This window comes from Rattus norvegicus, chromosome 8 (genome assembly GCF_036323735.1).
Source record: "Rattus norvegicus strain BN/NHsdMcwi chromosome 8, GRCr8, whole genome shotgun sequence".
NCBI lineage: Eukaryota > Metazoa > Chordata > Mammalia > Rodentia > Muridae > Rattus > Rattus norvegicus.
Window position 1 is genome coordinate 60,975,328 of NC_086026.1, and position 25,722 is coordinate 61,001,049.

At 44.5% G+C, this 25,722-nt stretch overlaps 1 protein-coding gene across 5 annotated transcripts in view; it reads left to right on the forward strand.

The window, feature by feature from the left end:
- Positions 1–25,722, forward strand: part of Arhgap20 (Rho GTPase activating protein 20) — an 84,720-nt gene that overhangs the window by 4,848 nt on the left and 54,150 nt on the right. For all 5 annotated transcript variants that reach the window (XR_010054006.1, XR_010054007.1, XM_063265878.1 and 2 more), the window contains exon 2: positions 14,162–14,244. Coding sequence is in view for 3 of the 5 variants with exons in the window: in XM_063265878.1 (XP_063121948.1) it covers positions 14,162–14,244 (83 nt within the window). In the remaining 2 variants the exon portion in view is untranslated. The remainder of the gene's footprint in view (positions 1–14,161; positions 14,245–25,722) is intronic.

Consider the following 25,722-nt stretch of genomic DNA (forward strand, 5'->3'; position numbering starts at 1 on the left):
CCTCAAGAATTCCCTAGCTGCATAGCTTGCCTTTATTTGCTACATACAAGATAGGATGATTTTTAGAGAAAATGTAGTCTACCCTGAACCATAGAGGTCCTGCCATGGGTGGGCGGGGCATCTGTCTCCAGAAGAACATACAGTAAGTTTGTGTAGTACTTCCTAGAATAAGGCTCACAAATGCAGTGGCAGCAGGCAGATGACAATTTAAATTCTCCTGCAATAATGCGTGCTCGGGGGATGTCCCATATGTGTCCCTCATGTCCCTGGTACGGTGGGAGCCCGCATTTGAGCCATGTCCGTATTAGGAATGGTTGGTGTCAGACTCCAGCACACTGACCCTTAATGGGGGCAGTGGGTATCGGGATAGGAAAGAGACTTCTAGGCATAGGAAACCAGTCAAAGTAAAATTATTTGAAAGGAGCTATGGCATCTCAAGCATCAAAGCTGCAGTGTTGAACTCCACTGTCTCCTCTTCGTGCAGTTTTTGGGTGTGACTCTGTTTATATTATTTGGTGGTAGTAAACCACCATCACCACCACCACCAACCACCATCACCATCACCATCACCACCACCACCACTACCACCACCATCACCACCACCATCACCATCATCACCACAATCACCACCACTACCACCATCACCACCACCACCACCACTACTACCACCACCACCACCACCACCACCTCCCCCACCCTCATCACCATCACCACCACCACCCCCATCACCACCACCACCACCACCACCACCAGTCAGCCCAAAGCTGACTACTTTAGCCAAGCCAAGCGAATGTGTGGCACCCAGCCTTGAATGAAATGTCTTAATAGTTGGCTTTAGTTTTATTCTTCCATAACTGAGAAAAACCAAGCCCGTGCTTAAAACTGTGTCCTACTGAGCCTTTCTCTGGTGTTACTCACAAAGTGAATCGTGTAAAACCAACTGGGAAAGATCGTTTGCTGCAGTCATGCTGACCCCTTGGTAATGTCAGGTGAACACTGACTAATAGTGACCTCTACCACGAGCCTTATTTTGGCAGCTCACTAGGTTTCACGCCTTGATATCTGCCCCTTTCTGGTGTCTCAGAGAAGGAAGACAGATTTTAGCTGCTCAGCCGAGCTGAATGTCCATGTGGGTTGCTTAGCCTGGCCTAGTGTTGTTAAGCTTGGCGTATCCTGCATGTAAACTAAAGACTATAGTTGGAAGTTCTGTGTAGATGCACCAGCTCCTGTGTCTCTGATAACGCCACTGTGGAAGGTGATGTGTGGAAGATGTCACTGAAAGCTACATCAGTAAACTTAGGGGTCTTGAGTCTGAGTTGTTTTGTTTTTCCTTAAACCATCCAGGGATGCTTCATATGTAGCCCAATACTGCATTCTAACATAGCAAAAACCTTAACTTTTTGTGGCTCTAAAATTTCATGTTATGATAAAATCAGTCAGATATAAAATGAAGCATCTTTTATCTGCATGCATTTATTTAAAAAGTGTGTGTGTGTCTGTCTGTCTGTCTGTGTCTGTATGTGTGTGTATGTGTCTGTGTCTGTGTGTGTGTGTGTGTCTGTGTCTGTGTCTGTGTCTGTGTCTGCATGTGTGTGTTCCTGTGTTCAAATGCAAAGGTTAGAACACGGTATTAGAAGTCTTCCTTGATGTCTTTCTGCTACCTGGAGACATAGCCTCTTACTGATCCCAAAGCCTGCCTTTCCACTGAGCAGACAGACTGGCCAGGCAGGAAGCTCACAGGATCTGCTGGTCCCAGTGCTAGGGCTGCACACACAGCAGTGCTTGTCTTTGTAGGGGATTGCTGGGGACCCAAACACGGGTCTTCATTCTTACAACATAAGCACTTAGCCATTGAGCAATCTCCCCAGTCCCAGTTAGTTAAATTTGAAGAGTGAGTCTCGGGGATGAAAATGGGCAGTTACAACGTACAACCCATAGATACCTACAGCATTCGTGCAGTGGCCGGCATCATCGGTTTTTGAAATGAAGATTGCAGCGAGGCAAGACTCGCTCCCAGAGACTTCAGCACTCTCTTGGGTCACAGATTAGTGGAGTCTGAAGAGAAGCAGGAAAGCTGGAAAGGAATCCCTTCCTATTAATAACTGAGTAGTCTCCGCTCTTTCATGGCTCCTGACCTTGTCAGGATGTGTTGGATGGATGGATGGATGGATGGATGGATGGATGGATGGATGGATCTATCTATCTATCTATCTATCTATCTATCTATCTATCTATCAATCATCTATCCATCTATCCATCTATCATCTATCTATCTATCAATCAGTATCTATTGTAAATGCATCACGTGTCTGCACCATACACAACTTACTGGACACGTGCAACTATACAGCTCACGTTGTTTTTCAACCTTTGTGGCCACTAACATTTATTACTATTAAGTACTACCAAAAGTAGCTGTATAGGGTCAGGTGTATGGGCATATATATGGACATACACTCATGCCATATATATATAGTACTTTGAAGACACGTGTGTGTGTGTATACATATACATGTATAATTTTATTATTCAGTGAAGTGTCTTGAAATACACCCCTCATGTCTAAAATACATCTAAAGTAAACTTGTACTGTAGGGAAAGTTTGCTTTCTTGCCGTTTCTGTTGAGTGTCTCATGTCCAGTATCAGAATTCGATGAGTCCCTGTATGTTTAAGACACAGAGAGCAAGCAAGCTCTCTGTGGTAGTCACAACTTTCAGACAATTAGTTTGTCTGAAACTAGGGTAGGGTGATCTTTGGTTTCATTCTTGTATGGAAGGCTCTGCTACAATCTGGGAGACAGGGAAAGCAGAAGGGGTCGCTCACTGACTTGTGCCTTCCACCCCAATGGTGCTTGTCGGCAGCACGGCCCAGTTTATTTTTAAATTTTGTCTCAGCCTTATTTTCTTCAGGACAAGTTTAGCTTAGAAAAATCCAGCCAACAACAGAGGCAGCCCGGTCGGTCAGCTCCGTGTGTCAATAGTGAGCTGAGCCGTCCTGACCTAATTTTGACAGACACCTGTCACACGGTATAACTGGACATAAAAGCTGTTTTTAGATGTCTGGTCACTCCAGAAGACTCTGAGAATGGACGGTATGTGTCACCACATCAGCTCACATATCAAGATCTGTAAACCCAACTTCTCGACAGCCTGTTTTTTCCTGATTTACCTGGGACCTCGTTTACAGCCAGGGGAGTCTAGTATTTCCTCTTCTCCTTCTCTTGTGGCCATTTTATACCTGACCATGGGTAAGAACCCTGCTAGATGGCACCGTATCTAAGTCCAGACATAACCTGATGTGTTTCCGTTGATCATGATACCTTTTTCCTCTGAGTGTGGAAAATGAAAGACTCTTAAGTCAGAGCTTCCCAGTTACAGTATGCCTCATACCTTTAAGCCCTTGGCCCTCAGACAGGTGGGTATTGGGATAGCCCGACTGTACCTGTGTTTATCATCCAGTGTCATGACTGTACATATAACACCATTTTGTGTTGGCCACAGTGTGAAAAACTGCAGCAGAACCTTGCTGTAAGGCAAACAGCATTGATGCTCGACATCGTGTGCTCGAGTGCTGCTTTTGGAAGGGAAGGATGGCCAAAGGTTGAAACTGGTGGCTTTGATAGAGACCACAGTCCAGCCAGTTCAAAAGCCTGTCGTGATGATAGGACAGGATGCATTGTGGGTAGAGATGAAGGTAGAGGAACAAAGAATGTATAAGGGATGGTGATGTTCTCTCATGTATAGACACTACTGTAAGTCTTGACTGTGTGCCCCAATATCACGGTACTCTCCAGTTCCTATATATGCACACAAGAGAGATAGGACAGGAATTAGGTCTATTTTAGAGAGAATCTGAGAAATTATGTCATAGAAGTAGGGCCCAATATATGCTACATTATGTAGACTCTTGATTTTTTTGTTGTTCAAAATAATGATTTTGAGGAAATAGCAAAGAGCCAAGAGCACGAATGTTTCTACGCCACTGTCAGAAGGAACGTTAATCTTTTCACATTGTCTTTACTATGATGTTTGCGTGAGCCAAGTGTTCAGGCTGACTCTGGACGGGGCTGTGTATGAATAGACGGACCATTATACTCAGCACAGGCTGAACGGACAATAGCTGGAAGTGTCGGCTCACTCAGCGCTTAAAGTCTCGTTGTGATACTAGGATCCAGAAGCAAGGTGCAAGGTTAAAAATAATTCTTTCCAACCAGAGCTTCCAGGGACTAAGCCACTACCTAAAGACTATACATGGACTGACCCTGGACTCTGACCTCATAGGTAGCAATGAATATCCTAGTAAGAGCACCAGTGGAAGGGGAAGCCCTGGGTCCTGCTAAGACTGAACCCCCAGTGAACTAGACTGGTGGGGGGAGGGCGGCAATGGGGGGAGGGTTGGGAGGGGAACACCCATAAGGAAGGGGAGGGGGGAGGGGGATGTTTGCCCGGATACCGGGAAAGGGAATAACACTTGAAATGTATATAAGAAATACTCAAGTTAATAAAAAAAAATATATATAAAAAAAAAATTCTTTCCCCAGTGCAGAGCCAATGTTTCTGAACTAGAACTGTGCAGTGGCTCGAGTTTGTCTCCGCAAATAAATACTGCAGGCACAAGGGGAACGGGAGAAAGTTCCCTGCTGGCCGGATTGCCCAGGCTCGTCACAGAAGGACTAGTAGTCAGATCTGAGCCAGCTAGTGTGTAAATCTGACCCGGAATTTCTGAAGCTGTGAAAATCTATAGTTCTGTAAACCGTTATCTCAGATCCCTCGTTTTAATGTTGTTCTTGTTTACTCTAAAAGCTCAAGGGTGACATTAGCACCATTTCTGTGAGGTTTGAAATGTTTGAATTTTTATCTCTAAACAAACCATGAAAAGTTACAGTCCACCCCCCGACTTAAATCTTCCAGTCCTATCCCTTTCCTTTTGATAGCATTTATTTATGTTTACTTATGGGGAAGGCTAAGAATGCCAGATTTGGACGAGGGTGTGAGGTGAGTAAATCAGGGCCATAGCCTTGGTGGACATGCAACTAAAATTTTAATGAGAACCTATATGTAAGCCGGGCTTTTACATAGGCAGGGTTCCCTCTATGGACCTTCACAGAAAGCCCTGTGGAGACTTACTACTGTAGGAGTTTCTTCCATATAATTACAAACAGAGTTTCAAAGAGTGTAAGTGGAGTTACCCTAGACTAGGGAAAGGGACAGCAATGCCTCTCCCAGACAGTATCGGCTACAGATTAAAAGCCTGGTGAACGGGATTCTTGTGGGGGAGGGTGATAATGGGGAGAGGATGGGGAGGGGAACACCCATAGAGAATGGGAGGGGGAGGGGTTAGGGGGGATGTTGGCATGGAAACCGGGAAAGGAAACAACATTTGAAATGTAAATAAGAAATACCCAATTTAATAAAGATGGAAAAAAAGAGAAAATATATATATTTTTTTTAAAAAAGCCTGGTACGGGTTCGATCCCCAGCTCCGGAAAAAAAAAAAAAAAAAAAACAACTAAAAAAGCCTGGTGCCAGAGGGGTCATTCCCTTTTGTGAGTGTTTTCCTATAGACACCATCACCACCACCACTCCCCCAAAAAAACCCAAAACACAATGGCTATTGCTATTGCTCCTGGTTACCCTTCAGAACTCAGTGCTAAGATCTTATTGCCAAAGACAGTACGTGCTGGAGTCAGAGAGCGTGGAGGAGGGAAGCTGATACTGGCCAGGAAGCACTGTTCCTCCCGGCTAGCTTTCACAGTTTGGGCGGGTGCTCTGGACACTACGGAGGACAGAAGCAGTCATCAGCTCTGCCCAGCTGCGAACCTTGTAAACTACAGCGACAACCGGCCTGACAGCACACGCCCACTAGTGAAACTGTGGCATGAGTGTTATGGGGGTAGCCAACCATTTTCTGATTGAATTTAAGGCCTGCCCCCACAAAAGGAGACTCGTGTCTGGTTCCTTGAGCTGCCCCAGGAACCTGTGAATGGGTAAGTTATAGGCCTTCGTAGAAACTCTACTAGTAGTATCCTGCTACATGGGCATGGTGTCAGACTGTCTTGTAAGTACGCACCCTACATCAGTAAGCTAGTGCATGGCTCAGCCCTCATCAGAAAAACTTCTTTCTGCAGTAGTGACAGCTAGAGGCCTTCAGATGGTCAACACGCAGAGAATGAAAGACTGGAGTAGCCAGCCCAGAATGGGACATTGGTATAATACTCCTTCCTCCCAAGCCTCAGGGATCATCTTGGAAGAGGGAGAAGATGATAAAAACCAGAGATGGTAGAAAAACAAACAAACAAAGACCACAAAACCAAACCAACCAACAAACAAACAAAGCCCGGTGTTTTCTGGACATGCTGTTACGCATGAACCCAGAGCAACTCTGACCATGCACAGGATCAAGCCAGACAAAATCCAAGTGTGGCTGGGGCCTGTTGTTCCCTTCTAGTGGAGGAGCTGTTGGTGACCAGTGGCTGCTAGGCGGGTTGGGTCCCTTTCCCCGAGTGGCTGCCCATCTCCAGCAGGCGGCCCTGCTTTCCTCCACAGGCAGCACTGTGTAGATTCAGTGGGGGGTTTGTCTGTTTGTTTATGTTTTGCACATGAAGTGGGGAGGGAATAGTGTTGGAGCAGGGGAGGAAGATTTATTTATTTTAGAGGCAGATCTGATCATTTTTAAAATATGGAAATTAAATAACTTTTTAAGAGAAGAAAAACACTTTCTAAGGGCCCAGCATTGTTTTCTGGAAAACACTACAGGGAAGTACATTTTGTCCCCCCCCCCCTTTACCAAATACATCTTTTTGAGCAATAAAACACACACAAAAGTTTTTCTAGGCCAAAAGAATAAAATGTTTTCTGAGTTGATGAAAATGCGGGCCTGTTCCTTCACCTGCCTGTTTGTAAACCAATTTCCCTGCATAGTCCGCTCACCACCTGACAGTCCTACCTGTAAGTAATGGTAACCACAGTTACCTAGCAACTTCTGAAGACTTGCCATGCAAACACCTACAGGAATGGGTGACAGCAAACCCTAACAAGTAGTCAGGCCAGTTCCAGAGTTTCATACAGAGCCGCTGAGCCCGCTACTGCTCCCACACAAGGAGCAGTCAGCGTCACAGGTTCATGTAGTGTACATTAGGTGGCTGTTAGAATATTCTAACTTCTGGTCACGAATCGGTTTGCTGAGACAGAGCCTAGTGGTTTAGGAGACAGGTATGTAGGATTTTTTTTTATCTTGTCCTTTATGAAACACACAGTTGAAATACTGTACAGTTCACTTGCTTCAGCACAGTGGTTCACTGGTTTCTACATTGGTTCTTTAACTATGGATTGGTCTTAGGGGGGGCACTGTGGCAATATATTTTATATATAAATCCCATCGGTGTGTGTTCACTGCCTGCCTCAGTGGTTTAAGTTCCTGAACTAAAGACACACACACAGCTTTTATATTTTGATATACCTTAAACAGCGAGAGCTGGGCCACTTGGTAACCTCCATGCGGTTAATCCACCGCCCACCGATAATCCCTAGTTATCGCTTACTAAATTCTTTATTCTACCTTGGCTGCCCTGAACCCAGTTGGGGAGCCGTCTGGGCCACACTCTCTCAGCTCCTTTACATGGTGACTGTTCCCCCAATCCTCCACTATTCTCACCATAGTGTCTCCTCTCCCCCTTCCTCTCGGTCCCTAACCTGGAAATCCTGAAGCCCCGCCTCTGCCTGCCCTCCCAGCCATTGGCTGCCAGCATCATTATTTACCAATCAGAACCAACTGGGGGCAGGTTCTCAGAAGCTACATCCGGGCACTCTTCCTACGAACAGCATGATTAGCATTCACAGTACAAAAAGCTACAAGGCACATTGATTACCTCATAAAGAACCACCACAACTCTGAGTCACCTCCTGGTGCCCCAACTTCCCATGCTCGCGACAAACACTAATCTAAAATTTGTTTCTGTTGAATCTTTTGTTCTGAACAGGTTCTTTAAGTGGAATCCATATCATAAGGTTCTTTGTGACAATTTTCCCTAAATTGGCATCGTGTTTTCAATGTGTCGTGTCATAGCACATATTGGTACTTCTTTTATTACCAAGTAGTATTTCATATGTAGCATGTGACATTACGCTTATTGATTCTTAAGCGTGATAGACATAGAGTGGTTTCCGAGATGCTGCTGCTGTAGATGTTGGTGCGCAAGCCTTTGCACGGTCATACATTTTCATTTCTCTTGGGGAGATAGATATACCTTGGCATGAATTGCAGGATCATACACGTGGAAAAGCCGGTTAACCATCTGTGGGACTTTGCACTCTCTCTGAGAGTAACGGACCCAAATTGGAATGAGGCAGCAGCATGTAAGAGTCCGGTGTCTCCTTTTTTTTTTTTTTTTTTTTTTAAGATTTTATTTATTTACTTTGTATAGGAGTACACTGTTGCTGTCTTCAGACACACCAGAAGAGGGCATCAGATCCCATTACAGATGGTTGTGAGCCACCATGTGGTTGCTGGGAATTGAACTCAGGACCTCTGGGAGAGCAGTCGGTGCTCTTAACCACTGAGCCATCTCTCCAGCCCCGAGTCCGGTGTCTCCTTAAACAGAAACTGCCTTTCTCGGTATCGCCATCCTCATGTGGTCAAAGCTCATTGTGGCTTTTATTTCCCTGGCAGCTAATGATGTTAACAGTTCTTCATGTGTCTTCAGAAATCCTATCTCTCACCTTCTTTCCACTTGGGTAATTGGCCTCTATGACTGAGTTCTAACAGCGACTTATGTATTCTAGACCTGAGTCACTTAAAATAGGTCTAATTCACAAATGGTCTCCATTCTGTGCAAGTGTTCTGCGTTAACAGCTCACGGTCTACCGGTTTTGTTCTCTTGTTGCCTGTGTTTGCAGTGTTACACGAAGAAGCAGCTGGCTGTCTCATTGAAAGTGACCAAGATAGCTTGTATGTTGTGGGATGGTTATAGTCACCCACTCATCACTTCAGAGTCGGTTGTTGTGTGACATGAGCTACAAAACCCAACTTCATTTCTTTGCGTGTAGTCGTCCAGTTATACCGGCACAGTTCGTTGACAGTTAACAAATTCTTGCTAAACCTTTAGATGGATATTCACCAAGGAGCCCGATGTGATGGTGTCAGGGTCTGTGAAGGATAGCTTCCGGCAGACAGGAGTGCTGCTTGCCGTCTAGTTCCTTCACGAATGCCCCTAATTCACAGAATTGGTTAGAGATCATCCCTTCCTGCCTTCCTCTTCCTTCTTCCCATTGGGACCTCACCGTGTAGCCTTGGCTAGTCTCCAACTCACAGCCATCTTCCTATTGTGGCTCTCAAGTACAGGGATTGCAGGTGTGAGCATTATGCCTGGGAATTTGTTTTCTTGTGTGTGTGTGTGTGTGTGTGTGTGTGTGTGTGAGAGAGAGAGAGAGAGAGAGAGAGAGAGAGAGAGAGAGTGCGTGTGCGTGCACAGGCTTTAAAGTTCACCCCCTCTGCTGTTTATTGACTAGAGTTTATGCCGATGTTTTCCTAAGCTTGGGAATGCAGTTGAGTTTCAGTACATAATCACTGGAGAAAGAGGGCATGTCTAGAAGGGAAGGTAGCCCCCATCATCTGGAAAGGGACAGACAGATACCACAACAGAGGCTGTGTCGCATTTGCACAGCACATTAATTGAGATGGGAACGCAGAGTGTTGGATGTCTGATGGGCTCAGCGGCTGATGGCAAATGAGTCAGGGTGGGAAACATCGCTGAGGCTCTGAGTTATTTTTGAAATACAAACCAAAGCACAGATTACATGGTTTTCCTTCTCATCTGTAGTTCTGACCTCTGCCCATTTGCTCTTGGTCAGAATAGTTCCTTTGACCTGCCAAGCTAAATATAGCTCTGGAGGAGACAGCATGAAAATCAAAGCTTTCATTTCTCCCTAATGTGCATCCTATGCTTGTTGAAGGAGTGGCTGTGGTCACATTTTCTATTACAGTTTCTTTTATCGTATTTGAGGATAATGGAGTAGACAGAGAAGACTATGTCATCTTTGTTTGATTTTTTTAGTACACCCAAAATTCTTGTTAATTTTATAACTCATTTCCAAAAGATGTATACAATTGCTTTTCAATGTTATAGTTTACACATTTTATAAAAGATTAGTACTTTTTCCTCTTTGAACATCCTAATTTATTTTTTAAGATAAAAGATGAGCTTTAAAAAAAATTTCCTTCCCAACTTGCATCCACTGTGATGTCACTTTCCTCTAAACATCGAACACTTAAAGTCAGAAGAAAACAGTAAGAAACCGAAAGTAAGTAATTTGTAAGTTAACAAAACATACACTGTTTGCAGTTTACTCATAAAACCAAGAGTCATAATTAACCTCAGAACAGCTGTAGACGTTGCTGGCCTAGTGCAGCCTGACCTGACAAGCTTACGCCACTACTATACGTTTACAAAAGGATCCAGTCTCCTCCTCTTCCAACCTGTTCCATTCTGTCCTTATAAACAAGTAGTGAGTCCAAGTCCGTATTGCCTGAGTGAAGATCAGGGCCTTCGTCTCAGAGCCCCCATAGGCCTTTGGCTTTCCCACATAAGCGACAGAGATCTGTGGATCTCTGTAGTTTCCGTTATATGGGCCACTCCTGAGGCTTTGATTCATTGCAGGCAAAGTGAATCCTGTGAGTCCTAAATGGTTCATATGGTTTCCTTTTTTAAAAATCCAGGTAGAATGTCAGGAATAATAATGCCAAATGGCCTAAGAAACTGTGTAGTTCAAATGTTCTTGTTTTCTAGGCAGTAGAAAGCCATAGAAGGGATAGAATTGTCTTGGCTTGTATGACTTCGTTGGCCTAAGTTCTGACTCTAAGACTTTGGTCGATCTTGGTATTCTCTCTGTGATTTTACTGCATCCCCTTCAGTATGAATCTAGCTGGGTGAGGTAGATAGAATGTAATCTAATCACTGTGTCTGCGAATGTTTTCATGTGGTTTCCAAGAAAAAGAAAATGTATTTAAAAATACCTTTACAGAGGAACACGTGTCACCATTTTTTTTAACTACCCACATTCATGTTTTAATAACTCTCAGGAAGATGTTCTTAAATCAGGTGGTTTCTTAAACATTGGATTTTTAAGGAATCCATTTCTGAATCTTTGAAGTTCTGTGAAAAAAAATTAGTTCACAGTTTTTGTGAATTTGAAAATACACATTAGCCCAGGTCACCCTTGAATCTTGGTCCATGGGTCTTTCCCATTCCACCCTGCCTTGTCCTTCCCATGGATTCCCCACTTTCTATGTGTAACAGTGCTGCTGTACTAACTTGGAAACATTTATTTCCAAATAAAGAAGCTCGTTGTTATGGGGTTTAGTTTTTTGTTTATGTTTGTTGTTTGGTTGGTTTTGGGTGTGTGTGTGGTGTGTGTGTGTGTGTGTGTGTGTGTGTGTGTGTGTGTGTGTGTAAATTCTTTTCTTCACATTTTAAGTCTCCCTCAATTCTTTCCAAATTCTTAATCAACCCGAAATGCAGAGTTGAGAATTAGAAATCATGTCCAAATGAGGAGCTACTCTAGAACTTAAGTCTGCTGACAGTGATGGGAGAGACCCCAGAGGTGACCCCACAGAGAAGGCCAGCAAGTCCTCACGGTCGCACAGGTGGCAAGGGGATCCCTCCAGCTGGGATAGCAGGATTGCTCACCATTTCACAATGACAAAAATGTGCAAAGATTGGCCAGATGGGGGAAAAAGGGGATCAAGACAAAGCCAGGAGAAATGGGATCCTGAAAAAAGTCTGAGACAGCTTTGATGATGTTAATACCATGCACTCTTCTTAGCAAAATCGAACTCTGTCTTCTTGTACTGAGGTTGCTGATGTAGGAAGACAGTCACTGCAGCCTCGGGATGTCAGGCTGATGTGACCAATGGAAACTGTGAGATGAACTTTGAGTGCTGTGAGGTATGGAGTTGTTGGAATTGCTGCAGTTGAGAATCTCTGTGCTGTTTCCGTGAGAGGAAGGTGCTAAACACACACCATGCAGAGTCTTTCTCTGTAACCTGGAGCCTGTTACTGATTCACTGTCAGTAATGCCTGACCTGGGTGTCTGGTGGCCTGCATTGCTGAACCCATTCGTTTCCTGGTCCTTGTTGTTCTGTGTAGTTGCTTCAGCCGTGGTGTCAGATGTATTTGAGAGAGATGGTCGAGCATCCACATAGGAGACAAAGGATTAGTGAGGTAGCCCCAGTCATGAGGCCAGAGAAGCAGTGACAGCAATCATTTGAGAGATTCCCCGTGAACATGATGAATTTGGGGAATGAGAACTGTACTAAAGAAGTGTACCGTCCAACTAAATGATGATCCTCTGCCCTTCTGTTAGCATCGTAAGTTTTATTTACCAGCTAAGAAAGGGTTCATTCTTTTGTGACACACAGTGAGTGAGATGCTGACCCTGAGCCAGCTAGTTAGCTTTTGTATGGTTACTATGACAGCCCTGTCTGGTTCCCAAACCTGGGTGTTCTTGGGTAAATCTGATCAAGGGCCAGGCTAGGAAAGGGATGTATCAGGAGTGGCATTTGTCATGTGGTCTGAAGTTTAATCTTGGCTGTTTGCGATTGCTGTTAACCTTGCTCACCAATCCCTGGACGCGGGCTCCCTGATTGTTCCCGCAGCTGTTGACGTGCTTATTCTTTAACTGGAGAATAATTATCTGGATAACTCAGGTTGAGTACAATCTCATTCACCACAAAATTTTCAGTTGTTAAAAACACGGAACTTGGAAGTATCAAGCCTCTCTTACTCTTTATGAATTACCTAATAGAGAATGGGTTTTTCCACAGAGTTAAAGGAAGTACAGCTCTCGTGAAGACTTGAGTGTAAAATGGTCAATTACATGTCTCTTAAGAGTCTGCTGCTGGCAAACCACTGAACTGAGAATAGGACCCCCGTTGAAGGAATCAGAGAAAGGACTGGAAGAGCTTGAAGGGGCTCGAGACCCCATATGTACAACAATGCCAAGCAGCCAGAGCTTCCAGGGACTAAGCCCCTACCCAAAGACTATACATGGACTGACCCTGGACTCTGACCTCATAGGTAGCAATGAATAGCCTAGTAAGAGCACCAGTGGAAGGGGAAGCCCTGGGTCCTGCTAAGACTGAACCCCCAGTGAACTAGACTATGGGGGGAGGGCGGCAATGGGGGGAGGGTGGGGAGGGGAACACTCATAAGGAAGGGGAGGGGGGAGGGGGATGTTTGCCCGGAAACCAGGAAGGGGAATAACACTCGAAATGTATATAAGAAATTAATTAAAAAAAAAAAAAAGAGTCTGCTGCTGGGGCGGAGGGGTGGTTAGGGTGCTTGATGCCACTGCAGAAGACTGGGATTCAGTTCTCAGCACTCTCACGGTGGCTCACAACCACCTGTAATTCCAGTTTCGGGGGGATCTGACACCCTCTTCTGGTCTCCACAGGTACTATATGCATATGGTATACAATAGGTGCTGCCAAATACTCATAGGCATAAAAATAAGTACATCTTTTTTAAAAAAAAAATGAAAAGGCCTAGTCACTACGGTTTGGGCTTTAACTGAGTCTCCTTCCCTTTATTTGACCTCTCCAAATCTTATTTCCCACTGAAGCCTACTTGAGAGCACATGATCACCATGAAGTGGGGTCAGTAGTGTATGCCCCACAATGATACCTTGGAATATAAAAAGAATTTATGTCTGTCCAGCACAGCAGTTCTCAACCTATGGGTCCTGACTCCTTGGGGGTGGGAGGTATGAAGTATCCCACTTATCAGATATTTACATTACAGTCCATTACAGTTCAATGTTACAACGGAGAAGTGGCAATGAAAATAATGTTACGGTTGGGTTCAGCACAGCATGAGGAGCTGCAGTAAAAGGTCAAAGCCTTAGCAAGGTTAAGAACCACTGACCTTGCGTTGAGCGTGTAGACAAAAGGCTTTCTTTTTCCTTTTAATTCCCCGGCAATAAAACCCGCCCGTGCCTCACGTTGATACTTGTGGTCCTGTTTTAAAGATGGTGGCTTTCGATCTGCAATGGAAGCTATAGACTCTTTGATGGTCAACATGAAATTTTGCTGAATTTGATTGAAAACCAACATTTAATTCCTTCAGGAGCCATCTGGTCATTATTTTGATTTTTCCCCCCTCAACAGAAAATGAAAACGCTAGCAGAAAGGAGGAGAAGCGCCCCATCCCTCATCCTGGACAAAGCCTTACAGAAGCGGCCGAGCACCAGGTGAGTCAGGCGTCAGTCAGGCCACGGCCGCTGTGTGCTGGCTGGAGGCTGTGCCATCTGATGGGGTTTTAGGATCATCTATTAGTAAGTCTGAAGCTTATTTATCAGCGGCAGCGTTTTCTTCTGGGCAGTGGGAATTGTGACCTGGGACATTATTTCATGAGAGATAGGTAGTTTTAGAGATAGAATGTGTACCTGGTTGCTTTCAGACCAAACTGAGCGACGTCCACACAACACAGCTCACCAGTTCAAGCACAAAGGGGTCAGTGCTGATCTGGGTAAACTAGAAATCCCAGTGTTGAAAATTGAATGTCTGCCTTTCACCCACAAATGTGCTTCCTTTCCATCACAATGTAGTGCCTGTCTATGGATGTGGTGATTTTTTTTTCCCAATTACATTTATGAGTAAATAAACAACTATATTAAGATTATTTCCTTTAAAAGGTTGGTGTTATGGACTTTATTGTAAATTAGTAAACCTTAACGTGGAAAGCAAAGCTGACTGACTATTAAAATGGCCTTTTTGTTTATTAAGTCTAAATAATTTTCTAGGAGGACTTTTTTTTTTCTTTTTTTCTTTTTTTTTTTTTTTTTTTGGAGCTGGGGACCGAACCCAGGGCCTTGCGCTTGCTAGGCAAGCGCTCTACCACTGAGCTAAATCCCCAACCCCGGAGGACTTTTTAAAAGCCTTTTATAATGTGTATAAGTTTAATTGATATTCAAGCACTAATTCAATGTTTGGATTGGGTTTTTTTTGTTTTATTTTTGCATGTGTGTGTGTGTGTGTGTGTGTGTGTGTGTGTGTGTGTGTGTGTCTGTCTGTCCCCCATGTAGGCAGAGATGCATCTGTGTGCATGTGTGTGTGTGTGTGTGTGTCTGTGTCTGTGTCCGTCCCCCATGTAGGCAGAGATGTGTGTGTGTGTGTGTGTGTGTATGTGTGTGTATGTGTGTGTGTGTCCCATGTAGGCAGAGATGCATGTGTGCATGTGTGTGAAGGCCAGAGGTTTCCATTAGGTTTTCCCCGGTCACTCTCTGCTCACTGCAGCTGAGTCTCTGAGCCCAGACTCTCAGTACCGGTTTGCTCTGCAGTTGCCCTGCCTCTGCCTCCCACTGTTGGCATTAAATTCAGGCCACCGCTGTCCCCTAGCTTCTCATATGAGTGCCGGGAATCTGAATTCTGGTCTTCACGCTTGCCTGGGAAGCATTTTCTCCAATGGCCCATGTTCTTGGATAAGCCTCTTCGTCCGTTGTTTTAAATGATATTTTAACTCAGAGACAATCATATGTTCTTAGGGCAGCTACGATGGCTTTCTGCTAAGCTGAAATCCTTCACGTAAAGAGAACCTCTGTAGTCTTTATTGAAAGCAGGAATTTTCCTGTAATAACCAGACTGCTTTTAAAAACAGGTGCTCACTTAACAAAGAATCTATAGGGTCATAACAGAAGAGTTTGGTGAAAAAAGATAAACTTCTAATCCTATTTAATGAAATATTTAAAGTACTTGGATCATATCACAACACCCCCGCCAGTTCTCAAACTAAGTTCTTTCTGACCTGTGCTCTAATACATACACTTTAGACATGGGTATATGTATTCAATAGGTACCTAATTGAAATTTAATTAGGATGACGCTCTTCCAAATAGAAATGCAGCCAAGTACATCAGTGTCGTACGTGAATGACCCAGTGTACTTGCATTAGCACACTCCTGTGTTAGTGTGGGTAAAAGAAAATGGCCATATCCTGGTTACCTAGGAAACAGAGGGGAATGTGCTTATCAGTACAGCTGTCTCTAATTCTCTACATCATACAACGATAATCTTTACAGGGTTTTAAGTTGAAATCCATTACTGGACAATTGTGGGTTCCAAGCGTTGTCCAGTTCTCAGCTCAGGGCAGGTAGATAGACTTCTTCAAGCCCAGGCCAGCATTGACGATAGCATTGATGTAAGGCACCAGACACTTACAAAAATAGCGGTTCCCGATGGTACTGCCTCCAGGGGGCACTTTGGAATTGTGTGGAGGGCCCGATTTCCTGAGAAAAGGCAGAGATCAGCAAGCAGAGCTGTGTAAGGCAGAAGGTAGCCAGCGAAGCAAAGGGCAGTCAGGTGCTGGCATCCTGTTCAAATGTCCCCCACACAGCATATTTATAAAGAGGAAGAGAATTGCATGTTGCTCATACCTGAAACCTGACTGTTTTACATAGGAACACAGTAGTTTTTATTCATTTTAACTGGCCCTTCACTTCCCAGAAACGCAGCTGTGTCGCCCAGCGGGAGGTAATGATACATTGTACTCTTTTGGGGGAAAATAATTACTTAGTAGTACCACATTTGGAGGTGCTTGTTTCAGTTGAGGGGTGCTTATCCTATGGCGCTTACATGTAAACGTATACAGTATGATCGATGTAAACGTCTGAGCCCTTGTTCTGTGTTAGTGCAGTCGTGCCGGGACGTGCCCGGGCTGAAGTATGTAATTTATTTATTTCACTATGGTCTTCCTTCTTATCGTTATTAGGGTTCTGATTAATATTTTATAGTGATCTTTACATGTCATTTTACAGTACAGAAGGAGAAATTAAAATAGATGGGTGTGTTTATGTAAAACAGGTGACTCGTGTGATAAAGGGCATGCGGTTTAGTAGATCATAAGCCATAAGTAGAAAGAAACAGATAAATGGCAAACCAGAAGCCACATCCAAGCAATCGGGGGGACAGAGGTTACAGTTTTGTTGTTATTGTCCATTTGGGTTTTTTTTTTTTGTTGTTGCTGTTGTTGTTGTGGGTTTTTTTGTTTGTTTGTTTGTTTGTTTTTAAAAGAAAGATCCTGTTTCTTTAAGTAAAGAGCTAACAGTCTAATTCAGTGGTTTTCAACCTTTCTAATGCTGTGACCCTTTAAAACACTTCCTTGTGTTGTGGTGACCCCCTCCACCCACCATAAAATTATTTCATTGTTAACTTGTAGCAGTAATTTGCCTGAGTTATGAGTCGTAATACAAATATCTCATTTGCAGAATATCTGATACGTGACCCCCTCACAATGGGCCCCAGCTCACAGGTTGAGAACCGCTAGTCTAATTGGATGGGTTTTGTTTTGTTTGGTTGCCCATAAATCAGGAGGCTCGTCACCAGTGCCCAGTTGCGTCGTACTACTTGAGCCTAGCTAAAGTCAGCTGTAGCTACCAAGGAAGTGCTCACACGGGCAGAGGGCACAAGAGCCCAGAGAGGCGGAAATGCAGCCCGAGATACTGGAGATATCGTGCAGGAAGAGAGAGGGCTGAACCAAGTCAGGGAGTGGAGATGAAAACAGACAGGGGCATGGGAGCCCGACTCTCGGGCGAAGAGGTCTTCAACCCTGACCACTGGCCTCGGATTCCTAGACATGTGCTGTGGGTGATGATGCAATTGATGAGCTAGGCAAACGTCAACACAAGCAGACAGGCCTTCCCTACCCACTCGGAGCCTCAGGGAAAGCTCTGTGCGTGGAAAGAGCAGTCCCCGAAGCATCAGAAACATGGTGGCAGCTGGCAAGAGAGGCCTCTCATCAGGGCATCTAGCAGAGTGCAGAATTCATCACTGAAGCCCTTCTCATCGTGAAGTCATGCGGATGCAATGCGTCTGAATTACTAAGAACAGCGGCCAGCCTCCCCACCTTCCAACCTGTAGATACTGATAGGAAAGAGAAGTTCAGAGCAGGGAGGAGCCTTCTCTCTCCGCCTAGGGTCGTAATGCCTTCCTTCTCTTTCGCTGCATTGTTCATTCTTATCGTTTGTTGTTACTTTCTTACTTTAGTCGTCGTGTTGTGTTTTTCAACTTGTACTCTCCAGAAAGTGCTTATGCTCGCCCTCCCTCCATATCTACTCCAAAGTGCTTCCTCATGTATTTTATGACACATTATGCATTACACCTACACTATACACTTTTCCTCTCATCGTTACTCATTCTCCCCATTTTCCCCATTGCCAGTTCATTTCACTTAAGTCACTATGAGCAGCCTCGGCTCCAAAATAAATGCTAGAAATTGTATTTTCCCACATCAGTACCAGTATCCTGCCGTCTCTGAAGCTTGTTGGTGACACAAGTACACAAGCGTACTACTACATGCTAACCCTGTGCCTGCTGTCAGGTCATTGTGTGTGCTGCTGCAGGGGTCTTCTTCCTAAATGGTGGGAGGTAAAAACTCCAAGTGAAGACAGCTTACAGGTCAGACCCACGTGAAAATAAAGGAAACTAAAGGAGGGGAAACAGAGAAGGATGAGAAACCTGGAGGGCACATCCTCCCAAGAGATACACAAGGCACAACAAATAAACACACAGAGAGATGAGACCCCTCCACAAGCCCAGGGCTACTGCTGACTACCGAAGGGTAGTTACCTAACTGGCTCTGAGCAAACGAGGTCAGAGTGCTACTGTTAAGAAGGATTGATGACTGTCGAGCAAACTCAGGGAGATGTGTGTGTAAGTCAAACCAGGACCTGGACAGGGAAGATTCCATAGAGGATGAACTGACCTGTGAGGAGAAATTTAAAATTTTGGAGGAAAGTTCAGAAAGGAAATTGAGACTCACCAAAGAATCTGGGCAAACGAATTCTAGAAATGAAAGAATCATCAAATAAAATCATCCCACACTGTGGAAGGGATCACCCAAAAACCAAGGAGAGCAGATTTCAGAGGTAGAGAGCGAGGTCCAGCCCGCTCTCAGACATGTGAAGACCGGACTGAGAAGTACTGTTGGATTCCAGTACTGATGAGGACGGTTGGAGTCTCAGTACCTCTGGAACGGGTTCAAGAGAACAGAACTAACAACTCACTGAGCAGAGGAAAAGGTTGAAATAACACCTAGAGACAGGAACAGTTTATTCACTGAAACTTTAGCAGAACATTCCCTAAACCTAGAGAAAAAAAAGTGGATATCCAAACGCAAAAGGTATTTGAAACCCAAATAAGTACATGTAGAGAAAAATCTATCACACTGGTTCTCAGTCTGTGGATCATGACCTTTTGGGGAGGGTCAAAAGACCCTTTCACGGGGTCACGTGTCAGACATCAGATATTTACATTGCAATTCATAACAGCAGCATAACACTTCTGGAGTAGCAATGCAATAGTTTTATGGTTGGGGTCACTACAACAGGAGGATGTATTAAAGGATCACAGCATGAGGAAGGTGGAGAGCCACTGCGTTACCACATACCATGGTTAAAATCTCAAAAAAACAAAGACACAAAGAAACAGTAATTAAAACCTATAAAGGAAAAATGCCAAGTCCTATTCAAAGGCAGAGACGGCAGAAAGAAAAAAAACAAAAAAAAAAACAAAAAATAAAACCTCTCGTCAGCGTTATCCCTCACCAGAGAAGCATTGGTTCATGCCCTGAAAGTAAGTGACCCTCAGCTAAGATCTCTATATCCAGCAAGGTTATTCCTTAAAATGGAGAGGAAGTGGAAATGGAACAGAAGGAAAATATAGACCAAGGTAACTTATCACAGCCAAGGCAATGCTGCAGGAAACACTTAAAGCAATACTGTACAGAGAAGAGCAAAGAGAGCATTATCCATAGGAAAACAAACATTTCACAAGAGGAATGTTAGAGGAGCTCCAGGAAGGATTCATCCATTCGGCGCAGTGAACCAGAAAGCCCTGGTGCTAACAGGTAGGGAAGAAGAGAATTGTTGCTAATCCAACCAGAACACAAGACACAGAAACTGTAGGAAACAGCAGAGCCCTCTCAGTAGTGGTGTTGAGTGCAAATAGCACTAATCCATCAGTCAGAAGGCACACAGTAACTAATTAGATCAAAAGGCAGGATGTCACTCTCTCATCTCCAAGAATCACACCTTTCTGGATGAAAGTCAGTCTAGTGAGTAAATTAAAGCCATGAACAAGCTGACATGGCAGCTGTCATGGTTGGTAAGTGGGCGCCTCAGTCATGGATCAGTGATGGCAAAGAAGTCCACCACATTGTTTGTTTGTTTGTTTGTTTGTTTGTTTGTTTGCGACAGGGTCACCCTGTGTCACCCTGGCTGTTCTGGAATTCCATCTGTAGACCAGGCTAGCTTTGAATTTAGAGATCCACCAGTCTCTGCCTCCCGAGTGCTGGGGTTAAAGGCTTGCACCACCACCACCCCACATGGGAACGATTCAGCAAGAGTGCACATAAGCAGTTTTTAACGTTTTTCACATCATGTCAGCACTCCCAGTTTTCTAAAAGAAACACTGAAAAGCGAGAGAGGCCAGCGAGGCCCCGGGGTGGTAACAGTGAGGAACTTCTGTAACCAGCTCTCATATTTACATCAGTCTTCTAAACTAAAGCTGAACACTCCAGAGCTACCATGCCATAGATGGACTGCATCGCACACACGGCTAGAGAATCTTCTCTTAGCAGTGAGGGAATACACATCCTTGCCAGTGGCCCACGGAACCTTCTCTGGAGTAGTGACGTTGAAGATCGCAAAAGCAATCTTCAACTAATACAAACAAGTTAAAGAAATTCCTTGTGTCTTATCAGAACGTCATAAAATAAAACTAGAAGTCTTTAGTAAGCAAAACACATGCACATGCACACACACACACACACACACACACACACACACACACACACACTACACAGCTTGTTGGAGACTAAACAGTACACTTTGAGCAAAGAGCAAGTCGCTGAAGATATCCAGGAGAAAATACTAAAACTTCTGAAAGCAAATCAAGATGATAGCAAACCTACTAGAAGTCCTGGGACACAGCCAGGAAACTTCCAGAAGGAATGTGAATTCCCATTGCCATAGGTGCACATGTTTGCTTTGTTTTGTTTTTAAGAATGTCAGGAGCTATGGAAACCGGAAGCCAAACACAAATGTGGCAAATGGGGAGAAACAATAAAGGCTAAGGCAGAGAGAGGGGTCCTTAGAAAGAGAAACTGGCGGGTCAGAGTGCATCTGCAGTCGGGAAGCAGAGGGCTTCGAACTCACCACCTCCTTTTCAATCATGCTGTTGGGACGAGTCTCCCCAGTCAACACTCTCTCTTCAGACACGATCAGACAGGTCTGTTCCTGGTCAGTGTGCTGTTTCTTGTGGCATAATCTGGGGGATCCTTAGAAGGACTTATTTATTCTAGTGGACATGGGCAGGGTTGATCTAGTCTAATTTTTTTCTTGCTAGTGGCACATCCACTTGATGTTTTCATTCCTGCTGGACTTGATTTGTCCATTGCAGTTACAACTCTGTCTTATCTTCCTTCTTGGTGCCTGCGGAGCACGGTCTCGGGAGCACCGCCTCATGTGGAGCACTGCCTCATGCAGAGCATTACCTCCCTAGTGGATGCTGAGTTACCCTTTCTTGTCTTATCCCTGGGGATAGCAGGCCGCCCTAGGGTGTCATTGCTGTATTGGGCTGGTTGCTTCTCTACCCTGTAAAAGTAAAAGCTAAAGTTTCCCAGGGTACTTTTGGCATTTTATGATTGATTTTTTTTCCTTTAGAACCATGAACAAAAGGATGCCCAAAACATTACTTGCCACATTCAAGAGACCTTATAGTATAAGTTAAAAGCAAATGAACTCTTAGGCGACCATTCTACACTTGGCTGTGTCTTCTTACAAGCTGTGGGAATGTTGGCAAGCTATTTCTCCTCTTTGGGCCTTATTTTCCTAGTCTGTAAAAGTGGGCTAATCTACTAGACTAGCAATTAGAATACAATGTACACATTACAGCTGCGGTGTAAGCTTTCATTAAACACATTTATCAATAAATAAATGTATATAAAGTAACTAGAGATAAACCCTTTGGTCCCCAGTCACATGATGCCTTAGCATCTCAATGATCTAGGTGTAGATCTTGTCTTTCCAATTTGACCAAGTGACGGGTCTGTGTTTCTACCCTTAAAAACCCATGTGTTCAGTACATAAACATTAGCTGGATTAAGTGCATAATCCCTTCCTTGCCTATCTGAGTTACAGCCTGACTGCCTGAGGAAGGGAATGATCAGTACTGGGAAGAACCCGTGGAAGGAAGGAAAGTTCTTGAGTAGTTGAATGCGTGTTGATCTAATGCTTGACTATTTATCGTGTCCTCCGACCTGAACCCTAGTGAGCAAGGGTCCCAAACAGCAAGGTGTCAAAGGGGAGGACCAGGGATGAGAAAGCAAAGGAGGCAGGAAGCTGAGACCTGGACGTCTTACATAAACCATCGGCCTCTGCCCAGCAAATTTATTAAGAAATACAGCATCTTATATACATGTCTAGGGGGAAAGTGGCCACAGTCAACAGTAAGCTAAGTCAATCCACATTGGCAATGAGAACTCAGGATACCTCAGACACAGCTGATAACCATGGCCCTTCGGGGGAGAAAGCGCAGGGGGTCCTTGGGGCCAAATCTTGACTCCTTGAAGGCCCTGGCCTCAGCCACAGACCAGATCTTGCCAAGTCTGCTCCTGGGCAAGGACTCAGAACTAGAATCCCCTTTGGCTGTTCGTGCCTCTGAGAAAGTCTTGGGTTGGCCTGGCTCCCAATAGTCCTACGTTTTAGGGGTCAATGATGTCGGTTCTCCTGTTCGCCGTTCTTACCGTAAGAAGACTCAGCTAATAGATTCTAGTGCCCTCCCTCGCTGTTGGTAGAATGACATATTCTTTCTGTCCCTGGAAGCTTTTCCTCCTCATCAATTACATAGAAGAACTGGGCCTTAGAGGAAGCTGACTCCGCCATGTTCTTTCTCACGCACCTCCAGTTCTACGAGTTTTAAATTTTCTCGGTTGCCAAATGTAGACACACACACACACACACACACACACACACACACACACACACACACACCCCTTTGATTTCAGCTCTCAGGATGTAAAAGCGGGAGTTTGAGTTCCGGGCCAGCCTGGTCTGCATAGTGTGCATGCTGTAGGCCAGTAAAGGTTGTATAGTGAGACCCTGTTTCAAAGAAAATCAATCAATCTGTGTGTGTGTGTGTGTGTGTGTGTGTGTGTGTGTGTGTGTGTGTGTGCATGTTTGTGTGTCTGTGTCTGTCTCTCTTTGTCTATGTGTGTGTGTCTGTGTATGTCTCTGTCTCCCTGTGTGTGCATGTTTGTGTGTCTGTGTCTCTATCTCTTTGTGTGTAGCTGTGTCTGTCTCCCTCTCTCTCACTCTCTCTCTCTCTCTCTTCCTCTCTCTCTCTCTCTCTCTCTCTCTCTCTCTCTGTGTGTGTGTGTGTGTGTGTGTGTGTGTGTGTGTGTGATGCATGCAGGGAGATGCGTGCACACACCTATGCATAGAAGTGAAGACCAGAAGAGGACACTAAGGATCCAGGTCTATTGCTCTTAGTCATACTCCCTTGGGACGGGTTCTCTCACTGTACCTGGGACTAGGCTCCCTGTGATTCCCTGTCCCCCTCCCTTTCCTCCCTCCTCACCACCCTCTCTCTCTCTCTCTCTCTCTCTCTCTCTCTCTCTCTCTCTCTCTCATTCATACATACATACACACACACACACACGCACACACACACACACACACACACATCTGCAGCACTGGGGTAGCAGGCACATGTACCTCATTTCGGTTTGAAGAGTCCAAATGATTGGCTGGGGAGGTAGCTCAGTTGGTACAGGGCCTCCTTTGCAAGTCATACTCAGCGCAGTACATCTGTAATCCTGGGGAGGTGGGAACACACCAATCCTGGTGGGTGCCAGCCAGCTCATATAGCTGAGTCGTCTTGTCGAGCTCTGGATGCAGTGAGAGACCTTGTCTCAAAAGTAAGGCGGGTGAAGGACACTTGAGGAAGATAGCCAGCATCTGCCTCTGGTCTCCACACTCACATGTGTCGGTGTGTGCTCATGTGCAAATGCGTGCCCATGTACACACACACACAAACACTAACTCAGTAATGTATAGGATAGAAATGGTATGGCTGGTTTTGCATCTCTCTCACTTTATATGTAAACATTTTTTAACATCTTAAAATTTTATAAGAAGTGTTTCATCCGCATGTATAAAATTGTTTTTATTGAACCCATGTCCTTTAATACATTTGGGCACCTCTTAAAACATCTGAGCGTGTGCTGTACTACTAAGACATGCATAGGAACCTTCCAGCTGAACTCAATTGAGTGGGATCGCTGGTCTGTTTTTGTCAGCCAGCTCCTGCAGTGTCCCTCCCCTGCCTCTTGGCAGTCATGGGCTCATCTGGTTTCTTCATTGCATCAGAACTACACTGGATCACCAGTAGCTTTAGCAGAGGGAAGTTGGTCTCACTGCAGTGAGGTTGTAAAGATGGATGCCCATTCTCACTCGATCTCATGCTTTTCTCTGACCACTCGATTTGGGGGCAGCTGAGAAAAAGCCACGCAGTATTAGCCCTGTGGTGGTGGCCCCCCAAGGAGGGAAAGAAGCCACCTCCTCTTTCTGAGGGTGTAGGAAAATGCTACTGTTTATCAGTGGTGTTATTTGAGCATTGTGTTCGCTTGTCTGAAAATGTCTTAAATCATTTCATTAATTTCCTGAATAGTTAATGTGCAGAATCATTTAAGAACTCGGTTCTTTCTCTGAGTCGGTTTTTGCCTTTGGAGGGATGTGTCCGTTTCATCCTTGACGTCGATTTAATCATAATATTTTATTTTTGAAGCAAAATATGCCTTGATGTTTTTAAAGTGTGCCAGAACTGTCGCTGTGACCTTTTCCTTCCTGGTGTTGATAATTTCCCGTCCTCTTTGTTTAGCCAAAGGCATTGTTTTGTTTGTATTTTCTAAGAAGCAAGGTTTAGCTTTGCTGGTGTCCCTTCTCTGCTCTGCTGTGTGCTTTATCAGTGGTTTTTTGTTGTCAAGACTTGTTAAATAGCTGTATTTACTAAAGCACACATACCTGCAACATGATGAATTTTAATTTGCTGTAGAAGCATGAACCCAACACCACAGTCAGATAACGGACAGACAGGTGACCTCCAAAGGTTGGGTGTGTTCCTCTGTACCCATCCTCTCGTGGTTCCTCCACCCACATGCTGACAATCAGTGATCGGCGTGATGTCACAGAGCTTCGATTTTATTTTGAGACATTGATAAATGTTCTGTACTGTTTTTTACTATGGAGTAATATTGGAGTCTGGGTTTGTCTTCACTCACCCTTTTTAACTTGCTGGTAGATAGGAGGGAGAGGCATTTCCAGCACACAGCCAGTTAAAGTTGCCTTGCATTTCCATATGTATGTCAGTATTTACATGTTCTTGCATTCCAGTGCTTTCATTTTTAAGTAGGTATCAACAAGTGTAATATCTGGATTGTAAGTTAGATGTATGTTAAACTGTTAAGTTATTTTTCAAAGAAGTCATGCTTGGGCCTGCAAAACAGCTTTGTGGGTAAAGGCTCTTGCCACCAAGGCTGCCAACCTGGGTTTGATTCCTGGAACCCACTTGGTAGGAGAGAACTAATTCCAGAAAACTGTACTCTGACCTCCATTTGCTTCCCCTGGCAAGAATGTTTTCCCACAGATACACATACTACACATGCACGCACACAC